The sequence below is a fragment of the Genypterus blacodes genome, unplaced genomic scaffold (genome assembly GCF_046128005.1).
Source record: "Genypterus blacodes isolate CSIRO-AG114 ecotype Tasmania unplaced genomic scaffold, CSIRO-AGI_Gbla_v1 ptg000438l_1, whole genome shotgun sequence".
NCBI lineage: Eukaryota > Metazoa > Chordata > Actinopteri > Ophidiiformes > Ophidiidae > Genypterus > Genypterus blacodes.
In genome coordinates this window covers 5,370,711-5,393,627 of record NW_027467208.1, presented here as the reverse complement: position 1 = coordinate 5,393,627, position 22,917 = coordinate 5,370,711, and the positions used below count along the sequence as shown (strand labels likewise).

Here is a 22,917-nt window from a genome sequence, read left to right as displayed (position 1 = left end):
AACGGCTAATATGATTGGTCAAAATTTGTTTATTAGAACGTGACCCACATCCGATGTAATCTATTGATTAGCAGATTAACATAGAATACCAGAATGAAAAATGTGATCGACAACTGTAACATCTGCTTTTTCTTTCTACCTTTAATGACGGATACAACAAGTATGAAAACATTTACAGCCCAGATGAGCCAAAGCTACAAAAGAGTAAACCCATAACTCTGTGGAAAGTAATTGTTGTACATTTCAAAACGGATGAACTCAGATTTATACAGTTCAAAGGCTGGTGAGTGATAATTAAGACCATAAGCACCATTTAGACGAAATCACCAGAAATACCAAGGAAAAACGAATAAAATCCAGAGCGGTTTTCAATCCCAGTTTTTTCATACTCTCGCCAAATTCATCAAACATTTTAGAAGGCAGAGCTTAAGATATAAATACAACAATAAATATGACTATTTACATGCTTGGTTCAGAGGCTGTGTCTGTAATTGTTTGGGAGTTTTTACAGCACATTTTCCATTCCTTTATTGGGACAGCATTGTCTGGCAGGCCAAAAATAAAATCCCACCCAAGAAAGAAACCCAAGAAAGCATCCATATTAAACATAAGGCTTTCTTATACTGAGTACCCTTAAACAATATTGATTTCATTTGAACTTGCCCGGCAAACTGTCCAAGTATTGTAATGTAATGCATTGCATACGTGTACTGTAAACAAGGGACTGTGTTACGAAAACAATACAATATATATCGGAATTTCCATTACTAAACACACAATAACACTGGGGAATAAAGGAAACCATAACCATGATGTCAACATTAAAGCACTGCACGTCTCATCTGAGTGCAAAAAGCATCTTGAATGCCTGTAAACATTGCACTGATATCTCCCATTTTGAGTTAAGAAAAAAGGAGGCACACTTTTGTCTTTGGTCTTTGTACCGGCACACATCAGGCAACAGCATTAAAAGCTGCTGGGGGGGAAAAGGCAACGAGGTCAGATGTAAACAACTGACACTGTCCATTGTGGTACTTTATCCAAAATCATCTGAGTGTGAAATCTTTGAGATAACATTTTCACAGTCTCTAAAAACAGATGCACAGATTTAACAGTTCATTAAAACCAAAATCTGAGGATCATCTCTCATAAAACATACCATGTATTCCTGTTTTTCCAGCATACTTTGCATTCAGGCAAGCCTAATAAACACACAGCCTGCAATGTTTGACGACAGTAAAGTACAACTTGTTCAAAAAACATAAAATAAACGCTTTTGACTTAAAATATGCTCCCAATGCGAAAAATGCTATTGTGCTAAAATTTCGCTCCAAAGAAATCATATCTTTAACCCCATTATGGGCCTCTGGGTGGTGGTAAAGGCAAGCAACATGATACTTCCAGAGCCAGTAAAAGTGAATAAAGATGCATCTTTAAATGTGCAACACACAGTGGATGAATAATTTCAAAGAGAGAAATATTTAGCAGCCATTTTGGCATAACTGAGCTGGAATAAAAAAAGTTGTACAAACGTGCTATCTTAGTTTGAGGGGAGCCTGACAAAGGCACTCTGAAGTGAATAATAACATTCAGTAGGATCATCTATGGTTCATTTGGGTCACCTGACTTTGCCATGCCTACACCTGCAGACAAAACAATATAAGGGATTAGAAAAGCACAAAACATGAATAGAAAAGTCACAGAAATAACACAGACAGTCAACAACATCAAATAACTTACAGAACATTTGCTGATGTGAGGAACTGTGTCATTGAGCGATCGCATCCTCGGCACCAATACTTTCTTCGAGGGTTCCAGACTGAGCTCTGCAACCAAAGGGAAAGTGTTTCATGATTTCCTTTAACTTCACTCATCTTACATTTGTTCTGTTTTTTAATCGAACCCTTATATGACCCTGCACTTTTCTCTCTTACCTCTTGGGGTCGCTAGGTTCCTGCTCTGTGCTCTCTGCATTGCTCCCTTCCACTCCCTGTGTTTGAAAGGCACCCAGAGAGCGAAGAGAAGACAGATTTGTGGGAGTGTTCCCGGCGTTTCCTTTGGAGGATTCAGCGAGCTCGTCGCGTGGTAAAGTATTTGGGAGGAGGTCCGGCCGACCTGACTGCACCGCTGTGTGGAATGAGGAAGTGGCGGAGGGAAAACTGTAAGTGCTGTGTTTGTGAAGAGCCCAAGGCACATGCAGGCACATGTCTTAACACTGTGGTGTCATAAACAGAATTGGTTCTCAGCAAACGATTTCAAAACTTTGGCCTCGTCTTTTCTCCAGATCTTACCGCCGTCTTCCTCTGCGTCTGCTATCCTCTCAGCGCTCACATCCTCCTGTATTGTAGAGTGTTGGCTGTGTAGGCCAACCAGAGCAAGTCCAGGGCCGGGCATGTTTGCCTTCTTCAAAGCACCAGGGCCCACTGCACGCCGCTTCTTCGACGGAGAGGTCTTTGCTGGATACAAGGTGAAAAAAAGTCCTGATTAATCGGCCAGAAAGTGAGCCCGATATTTACACATTCACAAACTGTACACAGAGTTCATCCTTACACGCCGTCTTCTTGAAGACTCTACTGCACATGAACTTCTGAAATCGTTCCGCATAGAATCCTGGTCTGTGTACCGATACAGTATCCTAAAGGAAAAGAGTTGATTCCCGGGTTACATATAGTTCTTATTATTTTAACAGAAACTTAAGAGATGCTGGTAAAGGAATCTCACCCCATCATGCACCAGAGCTTTCCAAGAGTGTTCAAGCATCTTGACTAATCTGAAGCACAAAACACAGAGTCAGCATTACGTTTCAAAGTTACATAATATAGAGGTCAAAAGTAACTGTTTTTACATAATCAATGATTTTATTAGAGGCATTCATAAAGAGAAATCTATAATGTGCATCTGCTGTTTACCTGTATGACTGCAGAATGTCAATGATGCCGACGTATAACAGGAGCCTCTCGCCTTTTGCGTTTCGTGCTGGGATTCCTCCAGTCCTGGGATATGAAACAAAATCAGTACTCTGCCACTCTTGTGTAAAATCATAAACAAAGTTGGACTGTGCGACCGTTCCATGGCCACAGAAAGAGTTTTGCTCACTGGTTGTCTGTGTCCATTGATCCCATGGCCCCAGACTCTCCCTGGATGGCCTCCAGGGCCGTGCTGTACAGGGACTTCTGGACTTGAGGCCTCCTTTGGTCCCCTGCTCCTGCCACTGCCTCTTCACTGGCCTGCTCTCTACAGGCCTGGTCTACGTTGTGGATCCCGACCAGAAGGCTGTAGTCCATGATCTTAAAGCTCTGCAATAGCTGAATCAAAGACAAAATACAGTGAGATTAAAGATCAGATCACGAAATGGAACTTATACAATAGTCTGCATTTGGTTTTCACCAGGCAGTCTCGCTGGATGGTCTTGCAAAGGGCGTTGTGTTTGTCGCCCTCAAGCACGAGCCCATCAGTCATGTCCTGCATGAAGTCCAGGTCCTTGTATGTGGGCGTGGCCTTGTCCCTCTCTTTGGCCGAGGCCCGCCGCTTATGGGTCGAGCCCTTTAGATCGTACTTGAAGTGCATCCGTACGGCACTGGGGAGCAAGTTATTCATGACTGCAATACGGATGTTGTTACCCCCTGCCTGGACACAGTAGAGTCCGTAAAACTTTGGCAGTAAGGTCCTCTTGTTCTGGTTCAGGTTCTGTAGCAGAGTGAAGAAGGAGACAGAAGGAGAATAATGGCTTAATTGAGACACTGAACACTGTGGCGGATAATGAAGTGCACATCGTGTCATGTTGTTGCATCTCTCGCCCCTCATCACATCTTACCATAAAGTATCCTGGGAGCAATTTCTGCAGAAATTCTGCTTCTTTGTGTTGCACCGTCTTAATGATGAACTCATCATCTCTGGAGACGTAGAAGAGAGACCCACTGGCCCCGGAGTTGGACAGCTCAATCAGTGCCTCGCTGCACAGGGAGTACTGCAATCAAGGTTAAAGCACAGAGATTGCACACGTTTGACTTCACACACCCAACAAGTATTTCACCACAGGCTTGCATAACTATAAATATGAAAAATAATTGTCAGCAGCTATTACAAAATAACAGGTTTCATGACTCAACCCTTTATTATTTCACAATTTCCTCATTTCAGTTCCTTAGCATGTACCGATCACTGAGTGGATCCCATAGATAACTCTGGCTACTAAGTAAGGAAATACCATGTAATCATCAGGCCGGATGCCGAACATCTCCCTGAAGTAGCGAAAGGCGATCGGAGCGTATGTCTTGAACCTGAAGTCACCGTAGTGATGGGCTGGAGTCAGGTTGCTGCCCTCGCTGTCAGGAAAGAACAGGGGTGAGATAGAGGAACACACAGAGTAGTACACACACTGTGCCCTTCATCATCTCTATGACTCATGCCCTTTAAGCTCTCACCAGGGGAAGAAGATGCTTTCCACCACTTCAAAGTCCTGCAGCAGCACATCTCGCTCAGGTTTACTGCTTAGGCTGCCCACTGTGTGCGTAATGCCCAACTGAATGGCTCCTTTCAGGGCCGATGATGTCGTCTGGAACACAGAGAGAACGGACACAGCTCACCTGATGAATGCGCAATCAAATTCCATAGCACATATCCTGTACACTGAAGGAATATAAGCAATCCCCCGACATTCTATGGTTTGAACCTAAGCCGTCTTTCAACTAAATAGCAGGAACTGAGAGTTAGTGTGTGTCAGTGAGGTGTGATCTCCCACCTTCTTGTACGTCGTCTCCCCCGTGGGATCAATTCCACGGTGGCCAATAGTTTTTTTCATGGTGTGAGCCGAGCTGGTACTTGGACTCTGGGAACAGAAGGATAGAAAGGGACGGGATTATTTACAATAAGGAACTTATTGCATGTCTACATTACAAAATGAAGTATCTTTAGTCATGTTACAAAGAGGAAGGAAGCACATTTAGATTCAAGATTATTCAAACTGCTGTCATTGTCATCACTTGTCATTGCTCACCTCTGGGGATGCGATTTTCCGTGTCCCGGCTGAATCTGGAAGGAAAATGAGGTGGAAACATGTTAGACAGAAAGTATAGACAAATTTAAGAGTAAGTTATGTCCATTGTGAGACTGATGCTCTTCACACTGCATGCATCAATTTAAGCATAGTGCTACATTAATGCTGCATATCATTATAGGCACAACAAACCAGCTGGAATCATGACACTGCTCATGATTTGATGTTGGGCTTTGGCACAAGCATGCAGACAAACCTCCTTCAGTACCTCTGAGAGAGGAGAGTCTCCTCCAGAACTGACTCTGCAGGTCTTTGCAGTGGCATGGGAAGGATTACATGAATTCTATTACTTTTGGACCGACAGCTTGCATGTGTCTCAGAAATCAAACCTCCATATACATTACCAACAAGTCACCGTTGCTAAGCAATCGCCGAAACCTACCACAGTGACATTTCAATACGTTCAGCAATCCCCCTCTGTTGTAAAGGGACCACTACTGGTGCAGATACCACAGCTTTGTGTCAAAACAAAACCTCTTATGTACTCTGTAAATGCAGGTGTGTGTGTGTGTGTTTATGTGTGTGTTTATGTGTGTGCCGTTTGTGTGCACTTACTCCCTGCGTGGCCCTGGGGCCCCGGGGGCTCCTCTGCAGCTGTGGCCATCCAGATCAGCACCTCTGCCCGGGTCGCGACTAACTGCTGGACACCGACTGTGATTGGTTCTCGCTGTAAAAAAAAGGAAAGAAAAGAAGAACAATAAGACTTCCGATGACTTCATGAAACAAATATGGACCGAAGCCACGTTGACTGGCTGCTGTAGCGGTGCTCGGCTTGTCTGAACATAAACAGCAGATCCAATCTCAGTCAGTGACGGCTACGATTGGCCTTAACTTTGATTTAGTAATAGTTGAAGTAAAATTGTAAAAGGAAATGGGCGTTAGTAGCAGGATCAGCCACGTTTAAACAAATGCCGCTGTGAGTTTCCAGCTTCCGAGGGCAGGATTGCGACATTTGGCGAAACTTGGGCGAGATCGTTTTAACTTTAACGCTGTAAAGTGATCTCAGCGGGGCGGGAGGCTAAAGGCAACAAAGAGTGTCGTCAGCGGACTCACGTTTCGATGTTCTGAAGCTGCTGTCGCCGTTTCCCCGGAAAAGTTCAACCCAACGAATAAAAGTCCAGTCTTAAGTTTAAGAGTTGGCTACACCAAAATCAATAAACAAGGAAGCACTGCGGAAGCTGGAGTCAGCCGATAACAGACAACACATCCTGGAAGCGTTCCTTTCAAAACAAATGTCTCCCCCCTTTATCCACCCATTTATCTATTTACCCGTTAATACGACTCATTACGTCTTTTACATTAATAATTTCTTATTCAAATACAAAAGAAATAGTCAAGAAACAAAGAAACAGGTCTCCCAAAATTTGACTGTTCATTCGGTAAAACGGACGGACACACTTTTACACTTTCAATAAATAGATAATCAATTAATAGTCAATTTGTCATATATGAACTGTTTATTTCCACGACTTAAACATCATTTTTTACTGGGCAAAGAAACACTTGTAACATGTCACATTAATTCCAAATTTTTAAAGTAGAAAAAAAATATACTGTATATTTTCATAGATTTAGTTGTCATGTGGCGCATTTATTTTGAAGGCAGGAAGTCTAATTGTTAGGTTAATTCAGTCTAAATTAATCAGACAGACGCTTTTCCAGTAATTGATAAATGTGAGTTATTCAACATTTACACAAAAGCTGCCATCCACAGCAGCACACGCGAACATTCCTTATCATATACGTATTTGACTCTATTACAACAGTGACCCCTTGTGGACATATATTTTATTACGTGTATCCAGAGCTAGAAAATATAGATTACTTACTGGTTTTGTTTATGAATATTTGCAACTGAACCTGTGTGTGTGTGTGTGTGTGTGTGTGTTCTTCTGTGGTTCATTCCTCATACTTCCTCATACTTAGTCTAGATCACACGCAGACAACGGCATTTCCCGGTGGCACTGTGGCGTACATCAAAATGTGTTTGTTATCTTTGGCTTGTTTGGATTTGGCAGAAGAACCTCCAATGTGTTTGCTGGGTTTAGTTGTGACAGAAGCATGACATAGAAGGACACATGAAAAATGGATGCACACAGGGAAAATCAGTGTTCTCAGCAGTTCTTTTTCACTCGCTCCCATTCAAACACACTTATTCCTGCTGTTGGTAATGTGTGGGTCGGGAGGCGGTGCTTGATTCTAATTACAACCTGTTTTACTGACCTGCTGTCATCACAAGCTAAGCTTTGTTCACTGAATTATTTGCCTGTCGGATTGAGTCTTGGCAATAGGCTGTGTACCTGTTTGGTGTGTTTGTGTTTCAGGTTGAGCTGTGACTCCAGAGGCAAATATTTACCTTTATTGCAATATTAAGCACACTTGTCATTTCTTATTGTAATCTCTTGTTTTCTTATGATGCCACAAAGAATTATTCCACAATTCTGCATGACAATTATCAATTTAATCAGCACTTAAAGCTTTATTTGACAGATGGTATAGTTAAGGTGAAACAGTAGATCGTGTTTGGCCTCCATTCACTTTATTAGATTACCACCATAATGCACACAGGTTTCATATCATCCCTCCCTTATGAGCTCTTAACAGCTTCATTCTATGGATCTACTGTGACGGAGCAGGGGATACAAGCACAGGGGAGGGAACCCAGGCATACATTTTATTTCAAAGAGAAACACCAGGAAAGTAATAAACACTGGTGCAATGGTACAAAATACTGGAATTTACTGTGCATATAAGATTTCAAATATTCATGCACAAACAATATCATGAATCAGTCACAGTCAGTGCGGTAGGTCCCGAGCGAGGGTGCAGCTGATGTGGAAGTTACTCCGGACTAGAGAAGAGAAAGAGAAAGAAACAGACAGTGAAGTTTGAAATTGCTTCTGATGCTGAAATCAATTATGTCAAAAGGGCAAAAATGTATCATCTGTGTAAACTTAATAACCAACTTAATATTCATCTCAAAATAGCTCAATTTAATTATTACTTTAGTGATGAAGTTAGAACATTGTCCTATCTTATGCAGGCCCATCAAAGCATTCTGTCATGTACTTTACTCGACTCACCACCGGGGGAAGTCAGGAGCCTCCCACTTTCCCAGGTCCAGAGCTTTAAGAGCGGTGGGTTGCCCATTAAACATCAGCAGCAGAGTGTCTCTCAGACCGTGAAGGGTGGGTTCAGTACGTCTGAGGCCCCCGCACGCTCCACACACCACATCAGCCACTTCAGCGCTCACACTCATGGTGAGTTCATTAGTTGCACTGAAGGACAACTGCAGGCTGGAAATGCTGTTAATTGTAACTGCCTGATTAGAAACCAGCACGGTTACATCCTTCCGGGAGAAACGGCTCCCAGTCATCAAGTTTCCATTTATCTGTGAATACAGTTTAAAGACGTCAGCATATGAAATTAAATTCATATTGTGTTTTTGAATGAGAAAGAGTGAAATTGCAGGGCCTCACCCAAACACCATGTTTGTAGTTAACAGTGATCATTACATCTTTGAAGAACACGTACACCGCTAAAATTGTGTTAACTCCAGGGTTACACCTCTCCAGCTTCACCACGACTCTGAACCAGTGTGATGTCTGATTGTGTTCACAGTTTTGGATGATCTCATAGGTCCCTGACTTTGTGATCGTACCACCATCGCCACTGAATGGAGTAATTGTACCGTTGGATCCCAAAAAGCACTGCTGAAGATAGCAGCCCATCACACCGCTCTTCACCTGGCAGAGCTCGTCGGCTTCGCACGTGATGTTCTGAGAGAGGAGGATTCCAGAGTCCTGGCAGATGAGCTTCCTGCGACAGTTATCAGTGATAACAGACTCTCCAACCTGTGAGTGATGCACAGTTAAATGTCTGATACTGAACGATTGTTAATAAGTGCCTCATGGGTGGACACATCCTGAATTATAAGTGATTGATAGCTTGTCCTTTCACCTTATAAGTGTGGCCATTGTAGGAACAGCTACACTGGTCAAGGGTCACACAGCTACTTCCATTGTTGTAGTAGCCTTTATCACAGGCACAGCCCTCACTGCACATCGCGTTGCACTTGAGGCTGTCAGTCAGGCCGGCACAAGGAGAGGCACAGGGCTGCACACAGGTGTCATAGTGGCTGTGCACAGGGCACTCCAGTGCTAATGAGAAACACAAGAAGTTCATTATGTGCAAAGAAAAGAGATGGAAGGTGTAGACATGTTGTGATGTGATTAAGTTTGAGCAGTAAGAGACTCACCACAAAAAGAAGAATTCCTCCAGTTTTGTGTCTTGGCATTGTACGCTTGGCAGTCCGACATATATGCAGCAATGCTGTGACACAGTATGCTGAGGTCGTCCTTGGCCATGCAGACATCATAGACACAGTCTCTGTAGTAGGTCATGGGATCTAGCACAGCATGGCAGGCAGCAAAGGGACCTTTAGGATTTGTGATGATTGCACACTGCGCTTCTATTGCAGTTTTCTTTGACTCATCACACTTGGGGCAAAGGTCACCGCTGCAGACTGTGTCTTCACACACCACGTCTGGCACAGGCACCCTCCAGGCAGCTCCGAAGGCCTGGATATCCTTGGTTACTTTCCCGTCAGGCAGTTGGAGGTCGTTGGTTCTGTTGCCGTTGAAGTTGCCGCAGAGGCCGCAGGTTTTGCCCCTGTACTTCTCCGGGACGGTGACGGTGACGTGGTAGAGCAGGTTATAAGTCACACGCAGGCCAAAGTCAGTCAAAACAACGTAATTCGTTCCCTCCTGATAAACCCGTAACGCACCCTCTTGGTGGTCAAAGGGAACGTGAGATCGGACGCCATTTACCTGCAGAACCCACAGAAGCCTTTAGATTGGAACATCACCGCGGAGACTGAGTTCAGCTTTATTCAAATATCTCCCAAATTCAAGCTTAAACATTGAAGTAAACATCACAGTTTAAGTAACATACCGTGATCCATCCAACTTGGTTCTTGCGCATGATCACTGTGATTCCGCGAGCTTCAACTGCCACCAGTTTGGCGACAGAGACTCCGGGATTGTCCGACAAAGCGTACCAGCGCTCGTTCTGCACCAACACGGAGAAGCCGTCGAGCTTGGTGCCTTCCAGGTGACAGCCTTCTGCCGCCGTGTAGATGCAGTTGCCTTGGAAATCGTAATGGTTGCCGTCGAAGGTTCTGTAATGTGGATCACCAGAGATGGAACAGAAATTTGTTCCAAAACATGATCTCACGTAATCCTTCACCGCACACTTGTCGTATAGGCCGCAAGAGGACGGCTTACACTGAGCCTGGAACAGAAGACAGACATTCCTTATTTACCATTTATTCTTCACTCTCCATTTATTCTCCTCATCTCTTCTTCATCCTTACTGTGCCGTTGCAGGTGCATTGCTTCTCACACTTGGCGTCCGGGTAGAAGAGTTGTCCGTGCTGGTAATATTTGCCTTCGTACGTGCAGCCGCATTGTTTCTCTGGCACACACTCATCTCCGCTCTGAAGGAAACCCTGGTTACACACGCATCCTTCCATGCACTGAGCTCTGCAGCCGGCTAACTCGGAAGGGTTCTGACACGATCCCGAGCATCTGCTGGTGCACAGCTCATAATGGCTGTTTGACTGACATGGTGCATCTGGGAACAAGGCAGGATCAGGGTTACTTTAATAGTATTAGAACGGCTTAAATGCACTAAATGCTACATTGGTAGGACATGATAGTTTCCTTGTATGAGGTAATTAGGGGTAATTCAACATTTAGCTTTCCTCTCTGCAAAAACATTAGCCTTGATTAAAGATTGAATGTGATTAGTGCTTCACTGAGCGATTCATATTCTTACCACAGAACTGAGCTGACCTCCATGAATACACAGTGGCACCCTTTAGTTGACAAGCGGCCGTGTAGGCAGTCAACGTCTTGCACCGGATGTCCTTGCTGCCCTGGTAAAGACAGACGTCGTACACGCAGTCGCCGAGGAAATCTGCGGGGTCGACTTTGGAGTGGCAGTCACGGAACGGGCCTTTGGGGTCAGCGATGAGGCCGCAGTAAGCGTTGGTGTTGTACAGCTCTCTCTGAGTGGCGTTGCAGACGGGGCAGATGCCGTTGCACCCGTCCACGCAGCCGGGGATCGCCGTGACCTTCCAATCTTGGCCGAGTTCTTCGGCGCTGTCGGCCTGCTTCCCGTCTCTCAACTGCATGTCATCTTTGGGGTTGAGGTCGTAGTTGCCACACAGGCCTTGCGTTGCCCCCCTGTACGCACTGGGGACGATGACAAACGCTACACTGCTCCAATCGTAGTAAACCTTCAGCCCAAAGTCGGTTTCAATAACAGCAAACCATCCGCTCTTGTAAAGCTGGAGTCTGTGGTTGCCCAGTGTCATAGGGAGATTGGAGAGCAAACCATCGACCTTCAAGAGAGATTAGAGAAAGAAGTAATGTAGTTCAGTTTGTACATTTTACCATGAATGTGGATTTGTGTGCACATTTCTTTCTCAATGTGTTACCATAACAACTCCAGGGCGCTCCTTGCTGATAACAATGTCGTGCCCATAGACTTTGGCCTCTACCAGCTTGACGGTTGATCCTATCTTCTTATCTCTGCCATTGTTCTGCACTATAACACTAAACTGCTCCAGACCAGTTCTATTGGGAGAGACGCCGGCCAGCTGATACGCACAAGTGCCCTGGAAGTTATATCGATGCCCGTCAAAGGTCACCATGTGGGGGTCACCGGACACCATGCATGTCGCGTAAGTCACCGGGTAACAATCTCTTTTCCCATCCTCCACCTGGCACTGCTGCCCGAGGGGACAACCCGTCTCTTTGAAGGACAAAAGACCACCGGGGGAGCACGTGTAGCGTTTGGTGCAGCGCTCGTCGCCCCAGAATGACGCCCCGGCTTCCACATAGCGGCCTTCATACACGCAGCCACACTGAGCCTTGGGGACACACTTGGTGCCGCTGCGCAGGAATCCGCTGTCACAAGCGCACGCCTCCACACAGGCGCCGTCGCATTTTTGGTTTTCCAGGTTTGCGCATGTGGCTGGACAGCGACTCCCACAGAACTCATAGTGGCTGTTCACCGGACACTTTGGTAAAGCTGCACGGACACAAAAACAACACTCAACACTACAAAATAAACAAAATATGCAACACTTTTACTGACAACAAAGACATTTTAGAGACTGTAAGACTATTATCGTCACTTACAGCAAGTAGACGGGCCCCTCCAATCCTCAGTCTTGTCTCCGTTCCTCTGGCAGGTGTAAGCATAAGCCTGAAATGCGTTGCAGTAGTACGGCTTCAGGGACTCGCCCCTACAGAGGGTGAGCATGCAGTTGCTCCGGAGGGCGACGGTGTCCACGCCAGAATCGCACGGCAGAATATCACTCGTTTGTTGGAACAGGAACGTACACAAGATGTGGTTTTCCAATTGGTCAACCTGATCGAGCCCAGCCGTGCAGTTTTGGCAATGGTCGGTGCAGTCGTCTTTACAAGAGACGGCATCTGCCAAGGTGGGAATCCTCCATCTTTTTCCCAATTCTGCCACACTGCTGGCGACTGAACCGTCGGTGGTCGGGAGATCATCTTCCCCCTTCTGGTTGAAGTCGCCACACAGGCCGCACACTCCACCGGCGAAGCTACCCGGCACGGTGACGACAAGATACTGATTCCAGTCGTACTGCACTGTCAGGCCGAAGTCTGTCTCCATTTCGACAGAGAGACCTCGCTGGGTGAGCTTCACCTTGCCGTTGTCGAGGTTGATAGGGAGATTCCATTGTTGGTAGTTCACCTAAGAGTCAATAAATCATCCTCGACTCAGACAAAGTCACACCAATCAATTGCACATGTTTCCATTGTAGCATTCAGAGTTCAACGCCTCTGACTTACTCACCCAAACAAACCCGAACTCATGGCGGATAATATTAATGTTGAGCCCATAAACTTTGACAGTGACCACCTCCACTACCGGGACCTCCACTTCACCAAAGATATGGTTCTTGGTCTCCACCTCAAAGGCAGGGTGGGCCCCATCAAGATGGCAGTTCTTGGCCATGGTATAGGAACAATTCCCCATGAAGTTGTAGTAATGACCATCAAACGTTTGGTGGAGACTGCCCATGACCCAGCAGGTACCTGGTGGTGAACTGACCGGCCCACCCCTGGAAAAGCCTTCAAAAAGTGTTTGTTAAATTGTTAATTTCCTTGTATTTAAAAGCAATTGACCTATATCTGCCTCTTGGCCCCTATGTCCTGTTGTTCCACCACAATTTAGGTTCTTGCTGTTTACTCTTGTCGTTCTCTTATGGACTAGATCTTTGATTTTGTTGCATTCAAATCTCCACTTTGGATTGAATCATCTTCCCAATGTAAATGTAAATTGCACACTGTGTTTTAAAATGCATTGAAATCCAGTAGAATCATCTTACCACTCAGCAGAAGCGCTGCAAAGACGGCAACAAACACCCCCATGTTTGCCAGTAAGGAGCACCTGATAGAGTACAAAGAGGTAGAAAAATCAAAAGGGACAAAATTGGTCCATGATTTATCCGACACTGTGACAAAAACTGAAAATGAGTTCTCACAGAAACAGATGAAGACAGATTCAGTGCAATGTTGTTAGATACACCAGTGTGTGCGATTCCCACCTGAGCTGGTTAACAGGCATTCAGGGGTTCAGCTGCCTGATGCTTAAATCCTATTTGGTCTCTGCATGTGGACCAATCGGCTCCTAGCAGGCGGTGTATCACTTTGGTATAAAGCTTTGCTGATGTGACTGGGACAGGACTTTTGTCATTTCAGATGGATCATTTCCTCCTTTGTCTTAGTGCCTATGTTGTACCTCTGTGGTTTGGCTTGGTGCCCATCTATGTGGCTCCATACTGGGTCACTGTAAAATAGTCACTCACACACTCATACAAGTATTGACTGTCAGGTTTTCAACACCCAGAGAAGAGTGATGAGTGGGTGTGTACTTTTAATGAATACTGAAAGAATGAAAATGGAAAAAAATGAAGCATGAAAGAACACAATACAGTAGATAAAATGTCTTTGTTTGCACTTCACTTGCATAACTCAATTCTATCAGTCAAACTCACGCACTCGCTTTTATCCTTCAGATATGTTTTATTACAGGCCAACATCATTATTATGTCATCAAATAAAGTTCCTGGAATGTTTCTTTACCTTCATCTAAAGCAGAGACTCACATTCACTATGTTCTGGAGTTGATCCTACTGTATAAACACTTTACTTATTCTGTATATATACAATCCTTCGGTCCACCGCTCTGATAGAAGTGTGAAACAAATACAAATTACTCTTCTCTTTGATAATTAGCCAATAGAATTCTAGCTCCAATTCCCACATTTGTGTTGTAGTGTTGAGGTTGTTGGTTGCTGTGGCTTCCTAAATAAATGTTAAGGCATGAATTATGTGGGATTTTCACTCCCTCCTCTCTCAACCCAGCTGGTTGAGGCAATCGGCCGCCCACCTGAAACCGGCTTCAGCCTGAGGTTTCTTCCCATTCAAGGGGAGTTTTTCCTTACCGCTATCAACAAGTATTTGCTCAAGGGGGAGTGTTGGATTTCTTCTGTCTTGACATAACCTTTGTCGTGTTTTGGCACTAAGAAGAAGAACTAATAAGTTGAATTAAACTGGAAAACTGCCATGTATAAATATATATAATTATCTTACTTAATGACTGTTTTGCTGTGACTCATCTCACCACTTTACCATCGTACTCAGCCATCATCATCACCCGCAGCTTAAAAATATCTCCACCTGTGTTATCTGATATCCAGGTTGTAATCCTGTGCACAGTGAAAACAATGTAGCTCAACCAATGCCTGTATGGAAAGTAGTATGTTGGAGGCTGTTAATTTGCTCAAAGGCAATAGCAGAAAACAGATAAACTGGTGTTTGCTGTTTCTGCACCCTGAGAAACATGTTATGTATTGTTAATTGTGTGTGTGTGTACAAATGTGTGTTGTTGTTTTGCTTGTAACACCGAACCTGCAAATCCAGCTCAGACCGGTGCAACTTGTTACACAGATCAGTTGAGGGATGGATAGAGGGAGGAGGCAAAGGCTAGGAAACCAGGAAGGTTAGTCACTGCGAATATTGTGATAGTCTGCATTTGTATGACGCGCTGCTTGTTCTCCTGGGTGGAAATAACTAAGTGGCACACAAGAAAACTACAAGTGAAAAACAGGAGAGGCGGGAACGGGATTCAAACAGTTGGATGACTTCTGTTAAATTACGAAGCCTGAAGTCAAACATCCTGCTGCTGTACAGATTTTGTTCAAATGCAGGAATGAGGTATTGGTTCATGGTTTCGCTGTGCAACCTGCTTTCCGTCTGTGTGTTGATGATCCTCTTCGGTCAAAGAGAAGAGGCGAAGCTTCTGATGATCCAGGAGGAACAGCAGAGGAAACTGACCCTGCCGGTTGACACGGAACTGACTGACAGGCGCGCCATCAAGGAGGACATGCAGAAGCTGGTGGACCAAGCTGGGGCTGTGCAGGAGAGTCTGAAGGCTGAGGTGACCAAACTGACTGGAGACAAAGAGGAGGCGCTGAAGTCCAAAAACAACTGCATCACGGATGAGGTAACAGTGTGGTTTCAATAGGTTGTGCGTAATTCTGATCGCAGCACTCCCTCTTGTTTTGTTTGTGCTGCACCGTATGCAAAGAATTCATCCGTAGAAGACAGGGAGATGTTGACGACATCTAACCTCAACTTCATTTGATGTTTGTAGTAACTTGATACCAAACATAGCATATCAGGAATGTTTTTGTTGTGATGCTCCTTCTTTCCTTCTTTCCTTCCATCCCTCTTTCCTTTTCTCTTTTCAAGTTTAGTTTCCTTCTGTTCCTGTTTTTCTTCCTCAACTATTACGTTGCATATTTTAATACCTTTTACTGCAATACTGCTTCATGTTATGTCAAGAAAAAATTGAACGCAGGATTTTTCCTTTGTGGTATTTGTGGTAAAATGCGATAACGAGTAGAAAGCAGACAATGGAACTATGCATGTGATGCACAGCTCAATACTTTACTACATGCAGCTGCTTTACTATGAAGGATGAATTCAGTGCTTCTTCATTTGTTTCTCAATTCACCAGGCAACCATCAAACTTGAGCAAGAGAACAAGGAGAATGAGTTAAACGAGGTCAAAGGTAAGAGACACACCTGCTTGTCTAAGTAGCTTACACTTTGTGACGGGTGCCACCACGTGGTTAAACCTAACTATTTGTCCTCCTTCAATCCACCCCCCTCCCTCTCCCTCTCTCTCTCTCTCACACACACAAAGGAAATCAGAAAAGCGAGCTTGAGAACCTGGAGGCCAAGTTCAACCAATTAAAAATGCAGTTGGAGCAACACAGTGAGATTTGTAAATATGTCATGATGGACAAATTCTCTGTGTAAGTTGCTGTACAAAGGTGTTTTCTGTCACACAATATTTGCAGCTGTCAGATGTAGGGTGTGCACAATGATAACAAATGATTCTGTCTTTCTAGGACATTATGTGGATCTAATAACAACAAGGAATCACAGAAAGAACAAAGCAGCCCAAAGGACACAGATCCAGTGCTGATGTGACAATTTCTGCCAACATTATTTGGCATTTTGTTGTGAAGCCACTTCGGTTGTTGTCGTTATTGTTAAAGTTCTGACATTTTCACACTCATTCAATTCCTGGGTTAAGAGGTGTTCACTTTGTATCATACTTAACTAGAATTTTTGAGGGGAGGACTTGTTTTTACACATTTGCATGTACAAACGCACCAGGTTGGAAGTAGATCAGTAAGCTGTACTTTGTCTTCCAGGACTTTAACTTGTACTGGAGTATTTGTTACATGTGGTATTGAAAAATAGCTACACTGCGAGTGTGTGTGATGTCCGAAACGAACTGACTCTAGCTGTTTCCCAGCAATAATGTTGTTGTTTGCAAATATTTTTATATGGAAATGCTTTTGTGTAATGCAATATCTATTGCTGTGGCTTCAGCTTGTCATTTACCTAACATTTACATTTCGTCAAGCCACTTACATGCCGGAACCAAAGCAACTTACATGTAAGATTTGAATACAGCACAAGCAAAGATCTAGTTCAGAGAGAACTAGAGTAAGTGCGAAGAATCTAAATCCTAGTCAGACGGCCTCACATAGCTGCCAAGAGTCAGAGCCTAGATAAGAGGCAGGTGGAGAGAGAGAGGGAGGCCTTTTTTTATTGTATAAATAAATAGGTAGACATTCGCTGTTCACAAAAGAGTTTGGTCTTTAACCCCTTTTGAAACACAGAGAGAGACTTATTGCATACAATGAGGTTCGGTAACTCATTTTGATCAACACCTGAAGAATTTGTTTTTTTGTCCGAATGTAAACTTGACTTTTCAATTTTGTGTTTTGCAAATTAAATAATATAAAGGAGAGTGACCTACTGTTCCCTGCATTCCTAATGATCAAATGTACAATGGTTACACCCCTTGTTTACAAATGTATTTCATCATATAATGCAAATTTATGTATGAAAATTAAATCTGAACAAGTCTTTACATTGAGCTAAATTATGGCTGCTTGAGCTATGATGATGATAAATCCCTGTTTAATATTTATTTAATATTTGCGTTATCTTTTGAAAATATAAAATTGACTTTCTACCGTCGTTAATATGGCTATAAACTTCTACACATGCATGTTTTGGTGAGGAAAAAGGACTTTATTTTCCATTTCACTTCCCGACGTATTTCCGCTTCCGGTTTTCATAGCAGGAAGAGGCGGAACTGCGATTTGTCTGCGTCTCGTCCGTTGTTCATTCAACATGGCAGCGGGACCGATTTCGGAGCGAAATCAAGGTAACATACAACATAAGAGTATCTGTTTCACGTATTTGTATCCTCTATTATCATGTCTGACTGTTTGTACAGCGACACGTCGGCCTGGTTGTTTTCAATCGGCGCCGCTTCCCAGTTTGTGCTAATCAGCCGATCTGACACATGGGAGTCGTTAGCCTGGTTAGCCGCTACTTTAGCATTACAAGTACAGTTGTGAGGGATTTAACTAATTCTACCAACATGTTTCCTCCACCGCTTTTGCTGTACGATTTAGCAAAGCTGTGACGCGAATTAATTTTTGCAAACTATTATTATTATTCACTTATTCTCAACGCAGCATGTGAATAAGCATCCAGATAGCATGAGCCTAGCAAGCCAGAGTGCAAACCTGAAGCTATAGTGGTGCTAACGACAACACAAGTTTAGCACATTTCAGCTGCCCAAATACTGCATATAGTACGGGAAATATCGAGTGCATTGAAGTTATTAAAAACGTTTGTACGTTTTCATTCATAAAATATAAAACGTAGGGGGGTAATGGGCAGTTTGTGAAACACTCTCAAAATGAAAATCTGGTCTTGTCTGTTGTTATGGCGACATTATCCATGTCCCCCTCCCTCACCACCATGTGTGTCGTTTCTGTGACCCATCAGATGCCACAGTGTATGTTGGTGGCTTGGATGAGAAGGTCTCGGAGCCGTTACTATGGGAACTATTTCTGCAGGCTGGTCCTGTTGTCAACACACACATGCCCAAAGACAGAGTGACTGGCCAACACCAGGGTGAGTATCAGTGTGCAGTGTGTGTGTTTGTCCATGTGTGTGTGGAGAATGTGTCACTCATGTTGTGTCTTCGGCTCCTCAGGTTATGGTTTTGTGGAGTTCCTCAGTGAAGAGGATGCCGACTACGCCATCAAAATTATGAATATGATCAAGCTCTATGGCAAACCCATACGAGTGAACAAGGCCTCGGCACACAACAAAAATCTGGACGTGGGCGCCAACATCTTCATCGGTAACCTGGACCCAGAGATCGACGAGAAACTGCTGTACGACACCTTCAGTGCCTTCGGCGTCATCCTCCAGACGCCCAAAATCATGCGCGACCCCGACACGGGCAACTCCAAGGGTTACGCCTTCATCAACTTCGCCAGCTTCGACGCGTCGGACGCCGCAATCGAGGCCATGAACGGCCAGTACCTCTGCAACAGGCCCATCACCGTATCGTACGCCTTCAAGAAAGACTCCAAGGGCGAGCGGCACGGCTCGGCGGCCGAGCGTCTCCTGGCCGCGCAGAACCCTCTCTCCCAGGCGGACAGGCCGCATCAGCTGTTTGCCGACGCGCCGCCGCCGCCCAGCGCTCCGACGCCGATCCTCACCTCACTGGGAGCAGCCATGTCCATGTCTGGTAAGAATGAAGGAACGCCCACAGATTCATTCATGTGTGATTTCAGTCATTCAAATCATATTATAGTGTTAAGAGTCTGATACACACACATTGGACATGAGTAGAATGGCAGTGGCATGACAGCTTTGATGGTTTCCTGTCTTCTCCTTCCCTTCTGCACCTTCTCTTCTCCTTAACTGATGCACAAACCACTTAGCGATATTCAGAAGACGCCACCATTGCAGCAGGGAAACTTCCTCTGCCATAACGCTGAAGCTCCTGCTGTCCATCTGCATTTTATAGTCTTAATTACTGTGAGACGTCCTCTCAAGCACACGCCTCTCTCTCGCTCGCTCGCTCGCTCGCTCGCTCGCTCGCTCGCTCGTCTGATATTCTGTCACGATCCATACATGGACATCGTGATGATTGATGGTTTTGTTGTGTGTACTTCTGACTCATGCATCTTTTAGCAGCGGATGATAAACATGTTGATTTATTCATGTGGTGATAAGGAAATATTATATTCGACTGATTTAACCTGACCTTCCCTGACCTTCCCTCTCTGTGCAGGCATGCCTCCTCCCGGTGCTTTCCCTCCCGTTCCTCCTCCGGGATCGATGCCCCCGTCAATGCCCCCCAACATGTCCATGTCTATGGGCGGGGGGCCGCAGTCCGGCGGCTCGGGGCCTCCCCCCGGCCCGCCGCCCTTCCCCGGCAACATGCATCCAGGTAAGACAGCTCCTTCGGCTCGAGTTTTAAAGCCCATTTGCCCGTGGCTCCGAGCGGAGAGTTGCGTTGAAGTTTGCAACGCGAGCAGACGATTGTTTGTCCTCACGCTTCAGTAATGGAGGTTAATGGGAGTGAAGGGTGCACGAAGACACAAAGCTAATGGGTAACGATTCTGTCTCCTGAGTGTGGGTGGAGGCAGTTTGTAATCGGTGTCCTCTTCAATCAAGTATGCCAGGTGGAGCAGTGTGTAGGTTTCTCACACAGACACACTCACACACACATATGCTTTCTGTCACACAGGTATGCCTCAGATGCCCATGCCTCCTCCCGGTCCTCCTGGAATGGTGCCCCCACCTCCCGCACCCCCGGGGTCAGGCCAGTCTAGGGCACCGCCGCCCCCCGGCATGCCACCTCCCCCACCTATGGGCATGCCCCCCAGAGCGCCGTACGGACCCCCCATGGGTGAGTACAGCAGCAGTGACATGAGAACACAGTTGTACAGTTTTCAGTCGGCTCAACTTCACCATTCTGCTCTTCCCGCTCCGCTCCCAGGCCACCCTGTGCCCCCGGGGATGAGAGGGCCCCCACCTCCCATGCCGCCGCCCGGATACGGCGCCGGACCGCCCCGCCCGCCCCCCTTCGGCTTCCAGAGAGGGCCCCCGATGCCCCCCAGGCCCCCCGGCGCCCTGCCGCGGGTTCCTATGAGAGCGCCGTTGCCGCCGTGATTCATTCCAGGACTAAATCCAGGATTTCTTCGTTTGTTTTAATCATCTGAGTTTAGTTTATGATTGTGACTTATTTCACCAACACTTGATGACAATTTCTTTTTTGTTACTGTACAGATAATGGTCCTGGTTATGGACACATTAAAATTTTAGTACAAGTTTTGGAATGTTAATTTCCTCACATAGAGTATTGCTCCTGTCTCTGTTAGAGCAGCTGTCCTCATGACGTCATCCTGTCACATTACTTACATGTACACCTTCTTCTGTTATCTGGATATCTTGCTGGTCGTCCGTCTGTTTAGGTCCCTCCTTGCTCTGTGTGCGATCGGCAGTAGTTTACTCCAGAGTTTTCTGAGAGGGAATGCCGTTGGGAAGTCCAAACTAAAAGGAGATCAAAATTGATTACGCAAGACTTTCAATGTTAGTAGGCGATCTCAGTTCAGAGATTTAATCGCAATGCCGGAGAAATGATAGTTTAGAGCCTTTGTGACGACTTTTCTAAGCTGTTCCAATATTAAATATTTATCCAGGTTTTGCTCCAATCTATTGAGTTTTTCCCCTCATAAAAGGATTTCGGTTTGCCAAAAGTATCCCATCATATGCGTTGTCATGGTAACCACATCAGCATATATTCGTTTCCTAGACTTCTGCCAAATTGTCAACAAAGCATAACACATCAGTTGTATTTACAGATGCAGGTGGTGACGTGTAACGCTCCTTTCTCCATAACAGATGTTGATGCAGTGAAAACGCTCCAAGAATGGCATGGATGTAGTTGGCATGGCAACAGGAGTCAGGCGTGCTTGCACTTGTCTGTTGCCTCTGCACGCAATTTTGGTGTGTGTGTGTGTGTGTGTGTGTGTGTGTGTGTGTGTGTGTGTGTGTGTGTGTGTGTGTGTGTGTGTGTGTGTGTGTGTGTGTGTGTGTGTGTGTGTGTGTGTGTGTGTGTGTGTGTGTGTGAGAGAGAGATCGAGGCTGATTGAAAATAAGAAACGTTTTGCGCGCATGCGTGTGTGATGGGGGGAAATCCCGTATATTTAGCGTGAATTCAGCATTTATGACGTTATGGTTAAAGCATCTGTGATTGACGGCAGATGCCAATAAAAGCATCAGTACTGCAGCCAATGTGTGTGTGTGTGAGGGGAAAGCGCAGAATTGTGTGCAGATATGCGCCAAATGATACAGATATGAAAGCGTTAAATGTGCTCCTGCGCATGGGGGGGAGGGGTCCCTGCGCATCACTGTGTGTGTATTTGTGTGTGTGTGGATGGCGTGCACTCGTCTCCACTCCGAACTGCACAGCCTCATTCGCACCTTCCTCCTCCTCTTCCTCCTCATCATCGCCGGGCATCGTTTCCAGGCTGCAGACGGGGATCATCGCGCTGCGTTCCAGGTGAGGCCATCTTAACGCAAATAATCACCCGATTGATTAGAGCTGATATTTACCCCCCGTAGCGTTAAAGCGACAGGTTTGCGCGTTAAGGGGCGATGGGCGTGTTCTCCACGCCACATATGCGGCGATTAAAGCCGGATTGTGCGTCTAATCAGCGGGTTAATAACCGAGAGAAGTCGTGAAAAACCGGCTGCGTGTTTTAATAGCAATCGGCACGATGTCAACACGCAGAGCTCGGTTGTGTGTGTGGCAGATGACGCTTTAACGCGGGTGTGATCGTGTGTGAGGTGGCCTGTGAGCGATAAGGGCCCTTTTCCCCCCATCCATCATCTTCACACACACATCAGCCTGGTTTAGCAGCGTTACAGGCCGTGATTAACGCAGTGTAACCGGTAACATAAAGATAAAGAATCGTTTTGATGAAGCGCTTTAAACACTGAGGCGCTGGAGGCTCCATCTTTTTCCTCCGTCTCCAAATTTTACGCTCAGCCAGTTGCTGCGTGCTACATCCTCAGAATAACTGACACACACACACACATAGACACACACACATGTATATTACAAGCCTGTACAAAATATAAACGCATCGTATATATGAATCTATCAAATCCGTTCCAGTTCTCTGCTGCTCGTTGGTTCTGTCGTGTTGCGTTTACGTGTCCACACTGATCACGACACTTCGCAACCGATTGAGATCTTTCACGCTCCGATAACGCGACGATCGAGCGCGACGTTTCTGTCTCAGATGCATTTAAGACCGAATAAAAGTAGAAATCGATGCTTTTTATTTG

At 45.3% G+C, this 22,917-nt stretch overlaps 4 protein-coding genes across 4 annotated transcripts; 2 read left to right on the top strand and 2 right to left on the bottom strand.

Moving 5' to 3' along the window:
- Positions 1-121: 121 nt before the first annotated feature.
- LOC142989628 (phosphatidylinositol 4-phosphate 5-kinase type-1 alpha-like) lies at positions 122-6,244 on the bottom strand. Its single transcript, XM_076139229.1, has 16 exons — positions 6,110-6,244; positions 5,612-5,723; positions 4,997-5,031; positions 4,742-4,828; positions 4,425-4,555; positions 4,208-4,325; positions 3,815-3,967; positions 3,388-3,687; positions 3,097-3,305; positions 2,910-2,993; positions 2,722-2,770; positions 2,551-2,635; positions 2,292-2,456; positions 1,935-2,127; positions 1,741-1,826; positions 122-1,643 (listed from the first exon to the last, which is right to left on the bottom strand). Exons 2-15 carry the CDS (start codon positions 5,658-5,660, stop codon positions 1,769-1,771), a joined length of 1,716 nt encoding a protein of 571 aa, XP_075995344.1. The 5' UTR covers positions 5,661-5,723; positions 6,110-6,244; the 3' UTR covers positions 122-1,643; positions 1,741-1,768.
- Positions 6,245-7,589: 1,345 nt separating this feature from the next.
- Positions 7,590-13,111, bottom strand: LOC142989794 (IgGFc-binding protein-like). The gene is made up of 11 exons (XM_076139482.1): positions 12,950-13,111; positions 12,265-12,847; positions 11,559-12,154; positions 10,895-11,462; positions 10,431-10,690; positions 10,010-10,348; positions 9,315-9,885; positions 9,017-9,216; positions 8,536-8,910; positions 8,140-8,447; positions 7,590-7,907 (listed from the first exon to the last, which is right to left on the bottom strand). The coding sequence occupies exons 1-11, from the start codon at positions 13,109-13,111 to the stop codon at positions 7,898-7,900; spliced, it is 3,972 nt and encodes a 1,323-aa protein (XP_075995597.1). The 3' UTR covers positions 7,590-7,897.
- Positions 13,112-15,162: 2,051 nt separating this feature from the next.
- Positions 15,163-16,917, top strand: LOC142989538 (uncharacterized). The gene is made up of 4 exons (XM_076139079.1): positions 15,163-15,664; positions 16,181-16,235; positions 16,370-16,481; positions 16,578-16,917. Exons 1-4 carry the CDS (start codon positions 15,299-15,301, stop codon positions 16,657-16,659), a joined length of 615 nt encoding a protein of 204 aa, XP_075995194.1. The 5' UTR covers positions 15,163-15,298; the 3' UTR covers positions 16,660-16,917.
- Positions 16,918-17,832: 915 nt separating this feature from the next.
- Positions 17,833-21,275, top strand: sf3b4 (splicing factor 3b, subunit 4). Its single transcript, XM_076139038.1, has 6 exons — positions 17,833-17,914; positions 18,547-18,675; positions 18,758-19,300; positions 19,850-20,008; positions 20,309-20,470; positions 20,561-21,275. Exons 1-6 carry the CDS (start codon positions 17,881-17,883, stop codon positions 20,731-20,733), a joined length of 1,200 nt encoding a protein of 399 aa, XP_075995153.1. The 5' UTR covers positions 17,833-17,880; the 3' UTR covers positions 20,734-21,275.
- The last annotated feature ends 1,642 nt before the right edge of the window (positions 21,276-22,917 follow it).